Genomic DNA, 16,918 nt, shown 5'->3' with positions numbered 1-16,918 from the left:
GATGGCTAATCCTCTCAACGTCCCTGAGACTCCACAAGGTGGAGTCTGTGTCTGCAGCACCCCTGCAGCCCTGCTGGAGGTCGGGTCTGGGCTTTCAGATCTCCAAGTCCAGCGCAGACCCTACAGGATGGGGCCGCCAAACCACGCCTGAGTCAGGGGAGCATGGAAAGACAACCCCCACGTGTGCCGACTCCTCCTCCGGGGAGCATCCCGCGTGGATTCCCACCCAGTCTCGGATTCCCACCCAGTCTTGGTTTCCCTGGTGAGAAGGCAGAGGTGGGGGTGTTACCAAATCTTGGCTCCCTGTCCACCGATGCCAAATAGAAATAAGGAGACAGAGTTTGGAGGAAATAGAACAGAGTAGCTTTATTCCTTTTGCCAGGCAAGAGGGGAACACAGTAGGCTAGAGCCTCAAGAACTGTACCCCCCTCCTTGGGGAATCGAAGAAGATTTTATATGTGGAGCTCGCAGTCCGGGATATATGATAAGGATCAAAAGTAGTGAAGGTCTTGCACTTCTTTTCTTCTGCAAATTCATGGCCAAAGCTGGCATCAGGCGGCTCAGCAACCAGGTCTGGTGTCCCTGAAGTTATCGGCTGGTGACCTTCTTTCTGAAATGAAGAGTGCTACAAGGGGGTGTAGGGGGAGAAGAAAGGCCAGGTGCAAAGGGTAATTTGTATGGAGTCAGAGAGTAATCAGCTTTGTGAAGGACGAGTCTAGATACAAGTGTTTATTAGTAGTAATAGCTAAAGAATAACCAAGATTACTTAACTCTTTCAGGCCTGTTTATATTGTTTCCCCATCCTGTTCATTTTTTCCTTATTTTCCTTGCTTATCAGAAAATTCTCAAGTCTGTTTTTGCTGCAACAGGGGCAAGGGAGGAGGGGTGACCTGCTTTCAGCCACCAGTGCTCAGGACCTCCGGGAGGGAGGCCAACATGGGTGGTGACACCCCTCCCCCGCCATGGGAGCCACGACCCACGCTCCCCTCTACACTCCGGAGCCTGTCACTCTGCAGATGGGGAAACTGAGGCCCAGAGCTGGCGGGGAGGGGGGAGTAGGGGGATCCGCCCCGGCACTCAGCGGGAGGCAGGGAACACGGCGTCTCGCACCGAAGGTAATCGATACCGCAAAGCTGGCTGGAGGGCTCCACCGGGTCCGCGCTCCACCGGGTCCGCGCTCCACCGAGCCCCCGGCTGCTCCTACCCCCGCAGAAGTGGCGAGGCCGCCTTGTCGACCCGAGCCCGCTCCAGAAGGTGCCTCCACTGTTACCCGGGCCTGGGGACTCCCCTGACCCCCAGATTCGGCCTCCAGACCCCATTTAGCCCTCCCGGGCCGCCCCCTCCAGTTGCCAGGATCCGTCCCCGCTGCCGAGACAGGCTCCGGCCGCGAGGCGGCGACAAAGCCCGCGCTTCGGGAGTTGGCGCGGCGGTTCGCCAGGCCTCTTGGGGCTCCGCGGTGGCAGGGAAACCAAGAGGCCTGAGCCAGGGCCCCGCCAGGTGCGGGGAACTCCGGGGGAAGCTGCCCCCACGAACCCTGGGCGCCGAGCCCTGGCCGAGCCCAGGCGTCCCCTGTTCCACGAGCCCCAGGTGATTTCGCTTCCTTGGTCCTGCGCACCCAGACCGCGCCCCGCCGGGTGGCGGCGGGGGTGGGGGGCGGGCAGGGCCTTAGTCGGGAGCTCGGAGGTCTGACACCCAGCCCACCCTGCCTCTGCCTCGCTATGTGCCTCCCCTCTCTGCTTCATGAGGGGTGGGACAGGAGTCTGGATGGTGGCCTAACCCCTGGAGCCTGGGCTCAGGCTGGCCCCCATGGTCCCTGGTCTCTCCTTCAGCCCATCAGTTGGGCATCCATCACCGGGTGGGTGGTGGGTGGGCTGACCTGCTTTGACCCGACTGCCTCCCCTCTGACCTCAGCGTCCTCATCTGTCAGCTGTGCTTTCCAGGAAGGGCTGGGGAGTGGTTCAAGGCCCCTCCTCCTTGCAGCCTTCCCTGTTCCTCCCACTTGGACTGGCAATTCTACTCCACACCAGGAGCCTCCCAAGGAGGCACTGGCTGGAGTTCAGAGGCCAGCTGACCTTGGGCACCAGGCTGTCAGGGTGGGCAGTGAGCCATCATCAAGCACAGCAGGCCGGCCACAGACCTGGCTGCAGCTGATACCAATAGGGTACCTGCAGTCCCAACATGTACTTCCTCTCTCCAGGCTCCATTTGCTCACCTGTAAAATGGGGACATCATGACAACTGACCTGCCCCCTGCACAGGCGCTGTGCCCTCAGGCCCCAGGTGTGTCTGTTGACTGCCTGCACTGAGCATCCTGAGGGCAGGTACCGTGCCCTCTCTTGATCTCCAGACACACCCTGCCTGTGGGTAGGTGAACACGAGGGGCTGCAGCCTGACTGATTGTGGAGGGCAAGGCCTAGGGGCAGCCCCTGCAGGCTCTACCCCAAATCCAGCTTCTCCCTCCTCCTCAGAGCTGGCATCCACTCCAGTTCTGGGTCACATTTCCAACTTAACGATTCAAAACTAAGAAAGAAAGAAGAAACCCCAAGCAACAACCAGCCGAGCAGCCCCTCCTGGCCACCCTTTGATATTTGAGGACTGAACAGTGGAGCTGATTGCGGATAGGAGATTTAAAGCCATCTTAATTAGAAGCAAAGAATGTCCTCAGGGTTAGCTGTTCTAAAAATACAGCTGTGCCCACATCTGGAGGGGAAGGGTGGGAGGCGGGGGTTGGGGATGGTGGTTAGACAGAGTCTGAAGTGCTGACGCCTGCATTCCCTGGTCGGGGAGGCCCCCTCTCAGCAGGGCCCATGGTAGGGGAAGAGGGGAGGACACCAAAGTGGCCAGTCCCCTGTAGCTGGGCCACCTGGTGCAGGTTTGGGATGGAGCTAAACAGGCAGCCCACCCCTTCCTGGGCTCACCCTCACCCCTTCCCCATGCCCTCCCCACACCCCAGCCTCAGTTTCCCCAGGGGCCTGGTTAACGCCCTCTGCTTCTTTCACCAGCCCCTGCCTGACACTGGCACAGCTTCTGACCGGGGAGGGGATTTTTCCTGGGTTTGATATTGAGTGCTATTTGTTACCTTTTATGAACTTGTCACTTGTTTTGTTTGTCTCCTCATTCTAAACAAATGAGGTACTTTTGTACCTAATCTTGGATTTGTAATTTTGCATTTGTTTTCTTAAAGAGGCCCCAATACCTCACACAAGTGAAGGGCGTGGGAGGCTGGGAGAACATCTTGAGTGAAATGTGGAGGCAGGGCTTGTGGTGGTGTCTGGGGCGGGGGGCGGGGGGGTGGAGGGGTACAATGACACAGGGTTCCTGTCCCAGGGGCTGAGCGAGCACCTGGCCTGGGGCTCACCCTCCCCGGTTTGTGAGCAGGGCCTGGGCTGCTTGGCAGGGGTGTCGGGGGGTATAAGCCAGGTGGGAGATGGGGGAGCCCCAGGCCTTTCTGAGCTTCTCCATCCACCTGCTCTGAGCACTCAGTCACTTTCTGGGCAAGGCTCCCAGAGTGGTGGCCCCTGTCCTTCCAGGTCCTTGCCAGACCACAGATGGGAATTGCCTGATGATCTGGCAGACAGGCTATGGGTAGGAAGACTGTGGGACAGTGTGGCCTCAGGTTCTACACGGACCGGATCCCATGTGCATCCCCGGGTGTGCAGGTGGGTAGCAGACCCGTGTGGGACCACAGTCTTTTGACTGTGTCTCCATGAACTCGCATCCCCGGCCCTGCCATTTGGCTGATTCAGCCAAGCAGATAATCTCCTTCCAAAACACAGCCCCGCAGCCACACTGAGCCCGAAAATAGCTGAGGTGGAGCGGGGGGCAGGCACCACCAGCTGCTCTGGGGCTCTGGCTGGAGGCAGCTTAGATGGTCAGGTAGTGGCCACAGCAGCGAGTGGAATGAGGGGCCATTGATGAGGGTCATGACAGCCGGGCATTGAAGGTCAGGCTGGCCTGGCAGCTGGGGCTGGGGAGGGACCATCTCATCCAGCCACTGAGGGTCAGAGATAGAGAAACCGGGGTCCAGGCGGGGAGTCCCACACCCCAGCTACTCAGCAGGGGAGCATCCAGGGAGCAGAGTCACCTGTCAGAGACATGGCAGGAGCCCAGATGTGGCAGAGAGGTTTTTGTCTCTGAACCACAGCTGGAGAAGGGTGAAGGCAAGGAGCTGGGAGGGCAGGGCTGGGGATGCCAGGGAGGGCTTCCCTGAGCGGTCCAGTCCCCCCGGGACCCCTAACTCAGCCTGTCCCAAACCAACAGGGGGTCTCCCTCCCAAACCTGGCCCTCCCCTATGTCTCAGCCCCCTCGCCAAGCACTCACTAAGGTCTATGCCTTCCGCCTCCTTGACCCTGTCACCCCCGTCGTCACGTGCCTGCCACTGCAGGCCGCAGCCATCTTCCCCTCCGACCCCTGCTTTCTCCAAAGAGCCGCCATCTGATCCTAACCTCACCTGGGGCTCTTCACTGCCCTTGGGACAAAGACCATCACCTACAGGGCCCGGTCAGCCAGCCTCTCATCATATGCAGCTCCTTCCCTGCCTCTGTCCCTCCATGCCACCTCAAGACCTTTGCACAAGCTGCTCTCCTGTTGGGCCTGGCTAATGCTTACTCTTCCTCTATCCTGACTGACTCCTCCCTCCCCAGCCCACCCAGAGACCCTCAAATTCCTGGAAAGTCGATTCTGCTACCAGGCTCAGAAGGCCAGGCCCAGGTCACCCCCTCTGCCGGGCAGGCCTGACACAGCCCACCTGGACGGTTTGTTGTTCTTATGCTCCGGTCACGAGCAGCTGCTGCCAAGTGAGTTCCGGACTCAGTGCTAAAAATATCCCATGACCCAGGCAGGAAGGGCCACCGGGGACACAGCTGCTCCTGGGGGCACTGGCAGGAGCTGTGGTGAGACCCACCCACAGCAGTTGGGGGCGTGGTCCATGTGCTGGGAAGGGGTGGGCACTGAGCTCACAGTCCCTGAGGAAAGGCCCCGCGAGGGGTGCCACATGTTATCCACAGGAAGACACAGCGCCTCCAGCACTCACCTCGTTTCTGCTTCTTGCCAGCTGTTACCACGGGCACGTGCTGCCTTCGGAATAAAATACATCTAAAAATTGAGTGTGTGGGGCCCTAACAGAAGGTAGGTGAGCTCTGGTCCCTTCAGGGAGGGCTTTCTGGAGTAGGGGGCATTTCTGTCACCCTCTCTCCCTCTCCTTTTAACAGAACATCTAGGCTGGTAGGGAGGGAAATGAATGACTGAATAAGTCAGATCTGAGCCATCCCAGGAGAGAGATGCTGAATAAGAGGTGGGGAAAGGACTGGAGGGTTCCCTGTGGGGCTGGGGAATGGGAGTCAGGGTTGGCTTCAGGTTTCGGGGTTGTCATTGGGGTCTCATGAGGGTCTCTCCTGGTGTACGAGCCCTGTGAGGAAGCAAACCAGCTTGGTGGGCACGCAGCAGGTGCTGTCCTGCCTGTAGGCACTGGAGAGCCTGGACAGAGAAATCAGGGGTCTTCGGGTGTCCCTGGACCTGGCCACCTGTCCCCAGACCTGGGCTCCTTGCTCTGTAGCAGGCAAGGTCCCGAGGCCAGCGAGGTGGCTTGGAGAGCAGGCCCATGGTCACCTCGCCACAGGCCTGCCTCCTGCCATAGTCCTCAGCCCAGGAGAGAGGAGGCGGTCCCTCGGGCAGGCCTGCTGCCCTGCTGCTCAGGACAGACAGATGGCTACACAGCCATTAGCATCCAGCACCCCACCTGCCTGGCTCACCCAGGGCTTCTCTCTGTAATTAACTGTCTGGAGGTGCCAGGGGTCGGAGCAGTGGGCCCGGTGCCTCTCGAGTGGCCTGTCCTGGGCCTGACACTGGACGTGAAAGCCTGGACTGGTGGTGACAGTCTGCCCCAGGCCTTGCTCTGCCTCCTAGGGGCCTCAGTCCCCACCTGAGGGTACCCTGGGCCTGAGAAGGGAAGATGTGCAGTAGAACCCCACCGCTGCTCCTGGCATGTCCCGCCCCCACCCTGGGCTCTGTCTCCCAGGAATGTGCTTCTCCAGCCCCAAACCCAGCTCCTGCCTTATCAGCCCCATCGAAGGGGAGAGACAGACACCCCTATCACATGACGGCCCCTCTGTTAGTCCCAGCCTGACCCTGAGCAGAGGGCCAGCCAGTGCCTGCTTGCTGAGGGCCCGGAGGCATGAATGCCTCCCCTTCCCTGTGCAGACAGGAAACCCGACCCCCTCGCTGGCTCCTTCAAGCCTGGCAGGCACCCGCCCTGATGTCTGAGGCCCTGGAACCCAGCCCTGCAGCCGTACCTCCACCTAGGTGGGATCCCACCTGGGTGGTATCTGCTCCGCCGGCCTCACCTCGAACGTGACCTAGATCTGCTTTGCTGGACAATGAAGGCTGTCTGAGGGGGCCTTATCAGCTTGCTCCCACCAGCCTCTCAGCCCTTGGTCCAACTCCTGCTGTATCAGACTGACCTCTCCTCACTCCTGAACCCAATGCACACCCCCCTTCATGCTCCCAGCCTCTCCCTCCCCGCCCCTCCCTAGTGGGCCTCCAGGAGCCACTCCCCAGGGGACCCCTCTTAGCCTTCCTAGGATCCACCTGAAATGGAGTTTCTCTTCCACCAAAATAACAAGGTATCTCGGCTGGTTCTCCCCACTCCAGTCTCCCTGGGGGACTCAGTCCAGCCCAGGGCTTCCCTCACCTGCCACACTCGAGTCCAAGGTTGAGCTCCCATATGGTAAAGGTCCGGGCACCTTCCTCTCCCTCATGGCCGCCATTATCCAGGGACCTTGGCGTGGCTTCCCAGGCCACATCTTCCAGGGCTTCTCACTTCTCACCTTGTCCCTGCAGCTTTTTCCTGGTTCTGCTGCAGCCTCCCTGGTCTCCTTGCTTCCCTGGCTGTCTGCCTTCTCTCTCTAACTAATGAAGGTCGAGCTGCCCAGGCCTGGCCTCACCCCTTGGGCATCTCACGCAGGCCCAAGGCTACAAATGTCATTGGTCTACTGAAGGCTGCTACCCACACTTGGAACGCCTGCCTAACATCTCCCCCAACACCACACTTGGGTTTTTCCACACGGATGTCATACAGATGCCACAAACTCAGTGAGGCCAGAACAGGACTCTCCATCTGCCTGCCTGTCTCCCAAGCATTCTCCAGCTCAGTAAAGGCAACCGCCTTCCATCCACCCTGCAGCTCAGGCCTCGAAGTCACCCTTGACTCCTCTCTCACAGCTCTGTCTAGTCTGCTGGAAAACCCACATCCCGCCCCTCCTGGCTCCACCCTGCCCAAGCCACCAGCGTCCCTTGCATCATCCCTTGCTCACCAATTCCTCTGGCAGTCTACTGTGCTCACAGCAGTGACAATCAAACATCACCTCTTCACAGAGGATTCCCAGATCACCCCATCTGGCATGGGGCACACTACCCAACCCTCCAGCCTCCACTTGGCTGTTATTTCCGTTAGCGCACTGTCCTGCAAACACTAGCTCTCATCTTAGCATAAGACCATGACGGCCTGTCTCCTTGGCTACACCAGCAGGGCAGGAGGGATAAGCATCTTTTGTTGGCCTTTGTGTCTTCAGCATCCAGAATAATGCCTGGCACATAGTCGGTGCTCAATAAATGATTGACTTTGTTCATTAGAATGAATAAATGGAGTTTCCCTTTTCCACCAAAATAACAAGGTCCTCTCCAGCCCGTCCACTTGCTCCAGCCTGCCCCGTCACCGGGGCTGCAAGTCCCCAGCCTGGCCCCTCCTCCGGCGGCCCTCGTGGGGCTTCCCAAGGAGCCGGCAGTTTCAGCAGGGCCTGGACATCCGGGAGAATTTGGACTCGCAGATGAGCGCCTCCTTCGCTGCTCTTGTTCCCGGAGGGAAGAAGGACGGCCCGGGTCACCGGCCAAGCCAGGTGGATCGACATATTAGTGCGGCCGACCTCCGGGTTCTGCCTCGCCCACGCCCCGCGTGGCCCCGCCCCTTCAGTCTCGCAGGGCCTCCTCGAGCAAGCACTCCTAGCCTCGCCCCCAGGGTGGCTCGTGGGTCCTCGCTATTGGTCCTCCCCTTGTTTGCCGCGAAGCGCCCAGTTCCTCATTGGCCACACATTCTCCCGCGCCGCCGCCGCAGTAACCACAACAAGCGCCACGTGCTCAACCGTGGGGCTTGTTCATTGGCCACGAGTCCCGACCCGCCCACGCCCCCATCCTGCCCCCGGCTTCCTGCTTCCTCCTCCTATTGGTTACCTGTTCCAACACCCCTCCCTTTAGCCCGGGCGCGCTGCACCTCGGATGAGGATTGGCCGAAGACAGGAAGGCGGGGTTTGGAGGCAGGTTAAGAGCACTCGGCGGTCGGACCACGCGTTCCTGAGAAGGTTCAATGGCGTGGCAGGGGATGGCGGCCGAATTCCTGCAGGTGCCGGCGGTGACGCGGACCTACACCACAGCCTGCGTCCTCACCACCGCCGCCGTGGTGAGCCGGGCGGGCGGGTGGGTATCGCCATGGTTACAGCCCCGGGGGTTGCCACGGTTACGGTTGGACCCTCCCGCCGCACCCCCCCGCCGGGGGGCAGCTCCTGACGCCCCCCTGGTTCCGCAGCAGCTGGAGTTCCTCAGCCCCTTCCAGCTCTACTTCAATCCGCACCTCGTGTTCCGGAAGTTACAGGTGAGGCCGCCCCGCCCCTTGCACCTGCTGGCCCCGCCCCGCCCGCCCCGCGCCTGACCATCCGCCCCCATGCAGGTCTGGAGGCTTGTCACCAACTTCCTCTTCTTCGGGCCCCTGGGATTCAGCTTCTTCTTCAACATGCTCTTCGTGTATCCTCCGCCGCGCGGGCCCGGGAGGCGGGAGTGGGGGGTTGGGGGCGGCGGGAGCGGGGAAACTGAGCTCCGCTGGGAGGCACTTCCTATACGGACGCCGCAGGTTTCGCTACTGCCGTCTGCTGGAGGAGGGTTCCTTCCGCGGCCGCACGGCCGACTTCGTCTTCATGTTTCTCTTCGGGGGTGTCCTTATGATCGTATCCTTCCCGGGCTCTGGGACCTCCGGGCCCGGCCTGTGCTGGCACTGGGGCCCGGCTTGAGTGCCAGCCGGAGAGGGACGGAGTCGCTTCCTCCAGCTTAGGCTGTATTGAGCGTGCATCGCGTGCTCAGCTCCAGGTGCCAGGGCTAGGTCCAGTGCTGTACCCAAAATGCCACACGGTGGGGTACCCGGGGCTCTGAGCCCTGAATGCCAGTATCCAGGAGGAACTGGGGCCAGGATGACCAGTGGTGGGGCCTGGGGTGAGGTGGAGAGGCAGTACAGATCAGGTGGCCCCTGGAGGCCACAATGTGGCCTTAGATTGGGAAGGAAAACCAGCCAGCAGGAGGGTTCCAGGGGTTTAGGAAGTCAGAGGGGCCCTGGGCAGGGCATGAGGCCTTGACTCTGGCCCAGCTGCTGGGGCTCCTGGGCAGCCTCTTCTTCCTGGGCCAGGCCCTCACAGCTATGCTGGTATACGTATGGAGCCGCCGCAGCCCCCGGGTGAGGGTCAACTTCTTCGGCCTCCTCACCTTCCAGGCACCATTCCTGCCCTGGGCGCTCATGGGCTTCTCAATGCTGCTGGGCAACTCAATCCTCGTGGACCTCCTGGGTGAGCCTGCTGTCCATCCAGCCTTCCCCAAGCAGGTTGTCAGGGACCTGAGGGTCTGCTTGGCCAGAGCCCCCCGTCCACCTGCACTGGACCTCTCATCTGTCCCCACCGCCTCTTCCTGCCCTCATGGCTACCCTGTTCTTCCAGCCCCTCAAACAAGCCAGCCTATCGGGTTTACTTCTTCAGGCCTCACCTGCTTGCTGATGCTTGTGTAGGTTCTGGCCCAGGTGGGGATGGGTGGGTCAGGGTTCCTGCTTCATGGCTTCCATTCCTCCCATGTTCTCAGGCCTGACCCCCTCCCAGGACCTGCCCTCTTCTGGGCCAATCCTGGCCCCACCCTGGGCTGGCAGTCTGTGTAGGACATTGGTCACCTGTGCTCTGGGGCCTTCAGGGCTGAGCTGGCCATGGGCTCTGGGCTGTGGAGGGTGGCTTCAGCAGTTGGTGGCTCTCCCACAGGGATTGTTGTGGGCCACATCTACTACTTCCTGGAGGATGTCTTCCCCAACCAGCCTGGTGGCAAGAGGCTGCTGCTGACCCCTGGCTTCCTGTGAGTGCTGAGATGACAGCCCTCCCTACACACCCCCAGATGGTTCCCTACCCCATGGGGGAACCCCTGTTGGCTGAAGCTCAGTGTGGGCCCCTCCCCACAGGAAGCTGCTACTGGATGCCCCAGAGGAGGACCCCAATTACCTGCCCCTCCTCGAGGAGCAGCCAGGACCCCCGCAGCAGTGACCCCACCCAAGGCCAGGGCCAGCCCCAGGGGCCCATCTTCCCGGCCTCCGGCAGGCCTGCATTCCCCCCGCAACCCCGGCTTGTAGCACAGCTACCTGTCCTGGAGGCTGGGCCATGCCCAGGGCCCACCCGAATAAACAATGACCTGCATCCTCTTCAGACAGCACTGGCCCTCCTGCCTCAGCCGGCCATACCTTTCCATGCAGGGTAGGTGCTGCTGGCCTTGACCAAAGGCCACCAAGCCTGACCTGCTCTCTCACACCAAGAGCAGGTGGTAGAATGGGAGGCCCAGAGAGGGTCCAGAACCTACCCACAATTGCCCAGCAGAGCTTTGAGCTCTCATCCCCACCCTGACTGTGCCTCAATTCAGCCTTCAGTGAGGGGTGTTAAGATCTTGGTGGCGGGGCCAGGACTGGGCTAGCCGGTCATGCTGAGCCCAGTCTGTGGTGGCTGCTACCTGAGGGGCCCTCAGGCTGATGCCTCCCTAGGCCCCTCCTGTCCCTCACCAGCAAACCCACAAGGGGAGCTTTGCCTCATTTTCCAGCTAAGCAGCTAAAGGACTGGCTAAGTACCCATGGGGCCAGGTGCAGAACGGGGGCAGGCCCTTTCTGTGACCCCAAAGCCTTAAATGTCACCTTAGCAGAGTCCAACGGCTGAGGCAGAGACCTCTGGGAAGCTCTGCCCCTGCCATTTTCAGTTGAGGACGTGGAAGCCTCCTCTGGCCCACAGCTCACTTGCATCAGATGACCAGTCCACATGGTTTATTCCTGGATCGTCACCAGCACGAGGGCTCCTCCAGCCAGCCACCGGCTGTCGCGTTCACAGATGACAGAAGTATTCGCCATGGAATTGGACCTTGACGTAGTGAAACCTTTGGAGCAGCAGTGGGCTCTGCGGTGGGCAGGCAGCATGTGAAGGCCCCTCCCCGGGCCTCTCCCAGGCAGGTGGCCAGCCTGGCCAGTGGGCTGAGGCAGGCAGGGTGTGTCCCACCCACTAGCTGGGGGCTTGGGCCACCTCCTGCTGGCCTGAACACACACCTCAGCAGTGGAGCCCACTTGTCTCCAAAGCCAGCTGGGCCTGGAGCCTTCCTCTGTTCAGGGCCTTCCAGTGAAGCCTAGCTGTCTCCTTGCTTGGGGTCCAGCTAGTTCCACTCCTGGATGAAGGGCAGTGGCCGGAGTACAAATTCCTAGGATGTGCTCACGAGGCCCCCCACCACCCCTGCCCCAGCCCAGACGCCAGGCCCATCTCACCCCACATCCCACAGCAAGAACACTCAGAGCTCTGCCCCTGCCCAGTGTGGGGCTTGGGCTGGGTACCAGGTGCCATGGGGCCCCAGCCATGCTCTGGGGAGCAGAGCAGTCCTGACCCTCAGCTCTGCCAGCAACTGAAGGTGCGGGGTCTGGGCCCATGGTCTTCAGTTAGACTGTAGCTGTGCCTGGATCACCCTGCGGTGCCTGGCCCAGTGAGGAGGCCCCCATGTGCCACCCTCCTGGGTCCCACATCCCAGGCAGAGTGGGGACCCTTCCACATTACAGAAGAGGATGCAGAGCTGCATCACTCTGAGTTGGCGCCAGGCTGGGTGCACTGCTCCACACTCTTCTCCAGTTACTCCTCACAACCGGCGGGGAGGGAGGGGCTGGCCCGGCCACAGCATCAGCTGGGGGTGGAGATGGGCCCCAGTCCACCTGTTATGTGTGAGGTGCTAGGAGGTGTGGCAAGAGCAGTGCACACCTGCTGGAGCTGAACAGCTGGGCACAGGCACCCGGGCTGGCAACACACCCTCAACAACCCCACAAGACAGGGCCTCTCCAAGGACCAGAGAAGCATGCTCCTGGCTGGGGGCAGGGCTGTGGCTGATAGGGCAAGCAGCCCTGCCTGCTGAGCCTCACCACCTTCTCATACCTCTGGGACTGCAAGGACTTGCCGAGCACAGGTGGGTGGGATGCCGGGGCCAAGGGGAATCAAAACTGCTCTGAGTCACAGGCCTTGCAGGGCTGAGAATAGAGCCACGGCCCTGCTAAGGCCCAGCTGGGGACATGGGGCAGAGGAGGGTGAGGGGCCTGCCCACAGCCTCGACCACGTGTCCCAACCACATGTGCTCTCCCCCATTCTTGTTTTTATGCCACCACTTTGAAGAAACGGAACAGGACCTGTCGCCTTTTATTTAAAAAATGTTGCTTGCCTTGCCTGGGGCTCCTATACAAAAACAAAACACAACCCAAAACAAGGCTTCTTCCTGACCAGAGACGGGCGGTGGGGACTGGAGCTCAGCAAAAGGAATGTGTACCCTGGGGTGGATGACCAGGAGGCCCCTGCCCCATGCTCCTCAGGATGGCCGGGCTGCCCCCTCCTTGCCAGAAGATGGAGGGGAGACGGTCCAATCTTCCAGATGCTCCGTGGGAGCCAAGCACCACTGGGTGGTTACCAGGCCGGGGCAGTGTTGGCCAGACGCCTCATCCGCCTGCAGGAGGGGAGAGGGCGGTGACCCTGGGCAGCTGCCCCTCTACCAGGGATCTCTAGGGCAGCCAGGGGAAGGGGCAGAGATAGGATGTGGTAGGTGGGATCCCCAACCCCTCCCTCAGCCTTGGCCTGTCTGCTACTTGGGGCCCTGAAGCTGCCCTCTGTCCCACCCACCTCTCCAGGGGTCCCGAAACCTGGTCTAGGCTGTGGTCAGACCAACCCAAGGGCTACTCTTGTCCCCTGCAGGGCTAGACTGGGACTCATCATCCAGGGGCCTGCTGGGTATTGGGAAAGGCGATGGTCCTGTCCTGCCTGGAAAGGGGGCTGGGGAGGCACCTTGTGTTCCTGTCCTGGTCGCGGATCTTCTTCTCCATCTCAGCATCTGTCAGGGTCTCCAGCAGCGGGCACCACTGATCAGCATCGCCTGTGTTCCGGATGGCAATCTCCACCGTGGGCAGGGGGTTCTCACTGTGGAAGATGGGAGGAAGTAGACAGTTCACAGAGCAGCAGCCGGAGAGGCCCCAGAAAGTGCTGTCCACTCCCCACGGGCAGCTGGAACGCTGGAGCCTGGTTTCTGTGCCCAGCCCCCAACAGGGCAGCAGGGGTGCTGCGGCCCAGCAGACACCATGACAGCAACTCCGGGTCTGCATGCTGGGGAAGGGTCCATAGGACAGCGTTGCGGGGCCAGCTGTTCCCACTACACCTGCGGGGAGGGGGAGGGTCGTCCGTCCGCCTCGCTCAGCATCCGCGAAAAAGGAAACCAAAGGAGTCCACCCAGGAGTCCAGATGCCGCTCACCGAGGGCCACTGCCCCCAATGTTCCCACACGGCTCCTCAGCCCGTCATGGGGCCCAGAACCCACGACCCCTGACCGCTCCACCTTGGGGTCCCTCAGAAACGTCTCCAACTCCAGCTGAAGGTCACCTGCACACCCTCTGGCTAAGTGGACTCAGCGGTGGGGGGGGTCAGCCTCAGCGAGGCCACCAAGGCTGGGGGTGGCTGACTGAGCTGCCACCTCTGCCAGGAGGGCCAAGCCCAGGCTGCCCAGTGAGCCTCAGCAGAGCCCAAGCCCTGCCCTCGTCTACCAGGAGCCCTGTAGAGTCAGCTCTGGAGGAGGGAGAGTGGGGGGGCCCCAGGGAGGTGCCCGGTGGATGATGGCACAGAAAAAACCAGGCCCCTGGCCTTGGTCTTAACACCTCATCTCGAAAATGGGGACAATGTCCTTTCTGTGAGGGATTTCAGAGGATCACTATTACTAAACATCTAATGTACATCCACTATGTGGGGGCCAGGTGCCACTCCCACAGCCCCCCAAACCCATACCGAGGGGCTGCCCAGCGTGACTGCAAAGCCCCTGCCCACCCCCCTCATGCTGCTCCTCGGCCTGGAGTCTCAGGGACCGCGGGCACACAGGGCACAGCCCAGGGCTGCCCCACTCCCCTGCAGAAGTGGGGCTCACCTCTTGCTGCCACAGCTTGGCCCGTGGGGTCCGTGCCCATGAGGCCCGGAGCCAGAGCCAGTGCTGGTGACTCAGAGGCCTGTGGCTGGGCCGCCCTTCCTCGGCCACTCCTGACAGCTGCTCCCCAGCCGGGTGGTGGTTTGGCAATCCCCAAACCAGCCGGCCACAGACCCAAACATCATTCCTCACCTCGAGGGCTCCCAGCCGCCTTCCTCAGAAGAGGGAAACATGAAAGTCGCCAAGCCCACGCAGAGGGAAGCCAAACATGTTTTCCTCTTAAACGAGAGCTGGTGCGTGGGTCCTGGAGGCCCCTGTGTTTACCTCCCCGTGGCTCTGGGAAGATTCTACCCCAGTGAGTTTGTTCTAAAATAAGAACTGCTTGAACCAGGCACGGAAGGATGGGCCTGGAGCCAGCAGGCCCCATAGGTGTTGCAGGGGACATGCGGGCAGAGAGCCACCCTGCTGCCCTCAGAATCCCCTCTGAGGGGATTGTGCTTCCCAGGCCTCAAGGCCACCTGGGACCCTGATGTTCCCACGACCTGCGGTGTCCAGGCAGGGAGGCCATGGCTGAGGAGGCAGAGGACCTCACTTTTATGACCTCACGAGGTACGAGAGGCCAGCTGAGAAGCATGACTGTGCCCACTTGGTAGAACAAGACTGTGATGGTGAGTAACCTGCCCACAGCTCCTCAGCTGGGAGGAGGGGGCAAAACTTGACATCGCCCTCCTGTTTATCATCAACTAACTTTGGATAAGGGGCCAAACCCACTCGATGGGGACAGAGCAGTCTTTCCAACAAATGGTGCTGGGACAGGAGCCTGGATCAGGCCACTGTTTCTTTGGTGTGACACCAAAAGCACAAGCAACAAAAGAAAAACAGGGCTTCCCTGGTGGCGCAGTGGTTGAGAATCCGCCTGCCAATGCAGGGGACAAGGGTTCGTGCCCCGGTCCGGGAAGATCGCACATGCCACGGAGCGGCTGGGCCCGTGAGCCACGGCTGCTGAGCCTACACGTCCGGAGCCTGTGCTCTGCAACAGGAGAGGCCACAACAGTGAGAGGCCCACGTGCCGCAAAAAAAAAATTTTTAAAAAGAAAAAAATAGATAACCTGGACATCATCAAAATTTAAAACTTTTGTGGGACTTCCCTGGCGATCCAGCAGTTAAGACTTCGCCTTCCAATGCAGTGGGTGCAGGTTCAATCCCTGGTTGGAGAGCTAAGATCCCACATGCCTCTCACCAAAAAACCAAAACAAAACAGAAGCAACATTGTAACAAATTCAATAAAGATGTTAAAACAATGGTCCACCTAAAAAAAATTTTTTTAACTTTTTTGCCTCAAAGTACACTGTCATGAAAGTGAAATACAAACCCACAAAAAGGGAGAGAATATTTGCAAATCATGTATGTGATAAGGGACCTGTAGCTAGGATATATAATGAACTCTTACAACTAAATAAGAAAACACCAAATAACCCAATTAAAGCACAAAGGATTTGAATAACCTTTTGCCTAAAGAAGATATACATTCATCCAATAGCACATGAAAATATGCTCAACACCATCAGCCACTGGGAAATGCAAATCAAACCACACTGAGATGCCACTAGGGTGGCTAGGATCAAAAAGTCAGATAACAAAGGCTGGCGAGGATATGGAGAAACTGGAGCCTTTGCTCTGCTGGAGAGAATGTAAAATGGTGCAGCTGCTTTGAAAACAAGTCTAGTGGTTCCTCCAAACGCTAAACAGAGCTACCACGTGACTCAGCAATTCCACCCCTAGGTACATAACCAAGAGAACTGAAAATAGGTGTTCAAACAAAACCTGGTGCATAAACGTTCACAGAAGCACTACTCTTAACAGCCAAAAGTTAACACAACCCAAATGACCATCATCTGATGACTGGATAAAGTATGGTCTGTCTGTACGATGGAATACTATTCAGCCACAAAAAGGAATGAAGTTCTGATACAGGCTCCACATGGATGAAACCTGAAAACATTATTTTAAGAAGCCAGCTACAAAAAAACATATGTTATATGATTCTATTTACGTTAAGTATTCACAACAAGCAGATCTACAGACCGGAAGTAGATCAGCGGTTGCTCAGGACTGCGGAACTGTGCAAACACACAAAAACCCACTGAGTCGACACTCTAGGTGGTGAACGAAAACAAGCCGGCCAGCCCGGCCATGGGGCCAGTGCAGGGGCTGGAGCCCCAGGACTAACCTCTTCTGGTGGCTCTGGTCAGCCAGTCCACAACCACCCTGGTGCCTCCCAACCCTGAGGCTGTTCCAGTGACAATGCCTCTGTCCCCCACCGGGCACAGCTGCCAGGTTCTCTGACCTTTGCCTGTCCCCAGCTTCCTCTGGCCGCTCCTGCCCTGGCTACCTGCTGCCTCCTCCCTGGCCCACACCCTCTGGCCTCGGTGGCCAGGTACTCGCACCTCCTCTGCTAGACACCGCGCTGGTTCTCCTGTGTCCCCAGCCAGGGCGCAGGGCTGGCCTGGAGGAGGTAGAGGAACTCTGCAGGATGCCACCCCCCTCACAGTCTCGGTGACCGTCTGACACCCTCACACCCTCTGCCCAGCCCTCCCCTGGGAAGCCCTGCCCCCTCGTCACTGTCTCTGTCTCCATTCCACTGGCTCCAGGACATCTATATGTCCTTCTGGT

The 16,918-nt window shown here is 59.7% G+C and overlaps 2 protein-coding genes and 1 long non-coding RNA gene across 18 annotated transcripts in view; 1 reads left to right on the top strand and 2 right to left on the bottom strand.

Annotated features, from left to right (window-relative positions):
• Window positions 1–340: 340 nt before the first annotated feature.
• LOC136792739 (uncharacterized) lies at window positions 341–8,152 on the bottom strand. The gene is made up of 2 exons (XR_010837019.1): window positions 6,688–8,152; window positions 341–625 (listed from the first exon to the last, which is right to left on the bottom strand). It is a non-coding gene; the product is annotated as an uncharacterized lncRNA (long non-coding RNA).
• Window positions 4,910–15,528, top strand: DERL3 (derlin 3). 15 transcript variants are annotated; one of them, XM_059039300.2, is made up of 8 exons: window positions 4,910–5,126; window positions 8,247–8,448; window positions 8,575–8,640; window positions 8,716–8,789; window positions 8,896–8,989; window positions 9,403–9,598; window positions 10,055–10,145; window positions 11,060–15,528. In XM_059039300.2, exons 2-8 carry the CDS (start codon window positions 8,356–8,358, stop codon window positions 11,157–11,159), a joined length of 714 nt encoding a protein of 237 aa, XP_058895283.2. In that variant the 5' UTR covers window positions 4,910–5,126; window positions 8,247–8,355; the 3' UTR covers window positions 11,160–15,528. The 15 variants fall into 15 exon arrangements, with proteins under 15 accessions (XP_058895283.2, XP_058895286.1, XP_066871839.1 ...); XM_059039303.2 differs by lacking the exon at window positions 11,060–15,528 and adding an exon at window positions 10,249–10,493; XM_067015738.1 differs by having other exon boundaries at window positions 4,953–5,126; window positions 8,247–8,465.
• Window positions 12,460–16,918, bottom strand: part of SMARCB1 (SWI/SNF related, matrix associated, actin dependent regulator of chromatin, subfamily b, member 1) — a 27,994-nt gene continuing 23,535 nt past the window's right edge. For both annotated transcript variants that reach the window (XM_059039296.2, XM_059039298.2), the window contains exons 8-9: window positions 13,127–13,258; window positions 12,460–12,791 (exon numbers count right to left, since the gene is read on the bottom strand). In XM_059039296.2, coding sequence (XP_058895279.1) covers window positions 12,752–12,791; window positions 13,127–13,258 — 172 coding nt within the window. In that variant the 3' untranslated portion in view covers window positions 12,460–12,751. The remainder of the gene's footprint in view (window positions 12,792–13,126; window positions 13,259–16,918) is intronic.

Source organism: Kogia breviceps, chromosome 15, assembly GCF_026419965.1.
Source record: "Kogia breviceps isolate mKogBre1 chromosome 15, mKogBre1 haplotype 1, whole genome shotgun sequence".
NCBI classification, from domain to species: Eukaryota; Metazoa; Chordata; class Mammalia; order Artiodactyla; family Physeteridae; genus Kogia; species Kogia breviceps.
The sequence above is the reverse complement of the archived record's forward strand: the minus strand, read 5'-3'. Positions and strand labels throughout refer to the sequence as shown.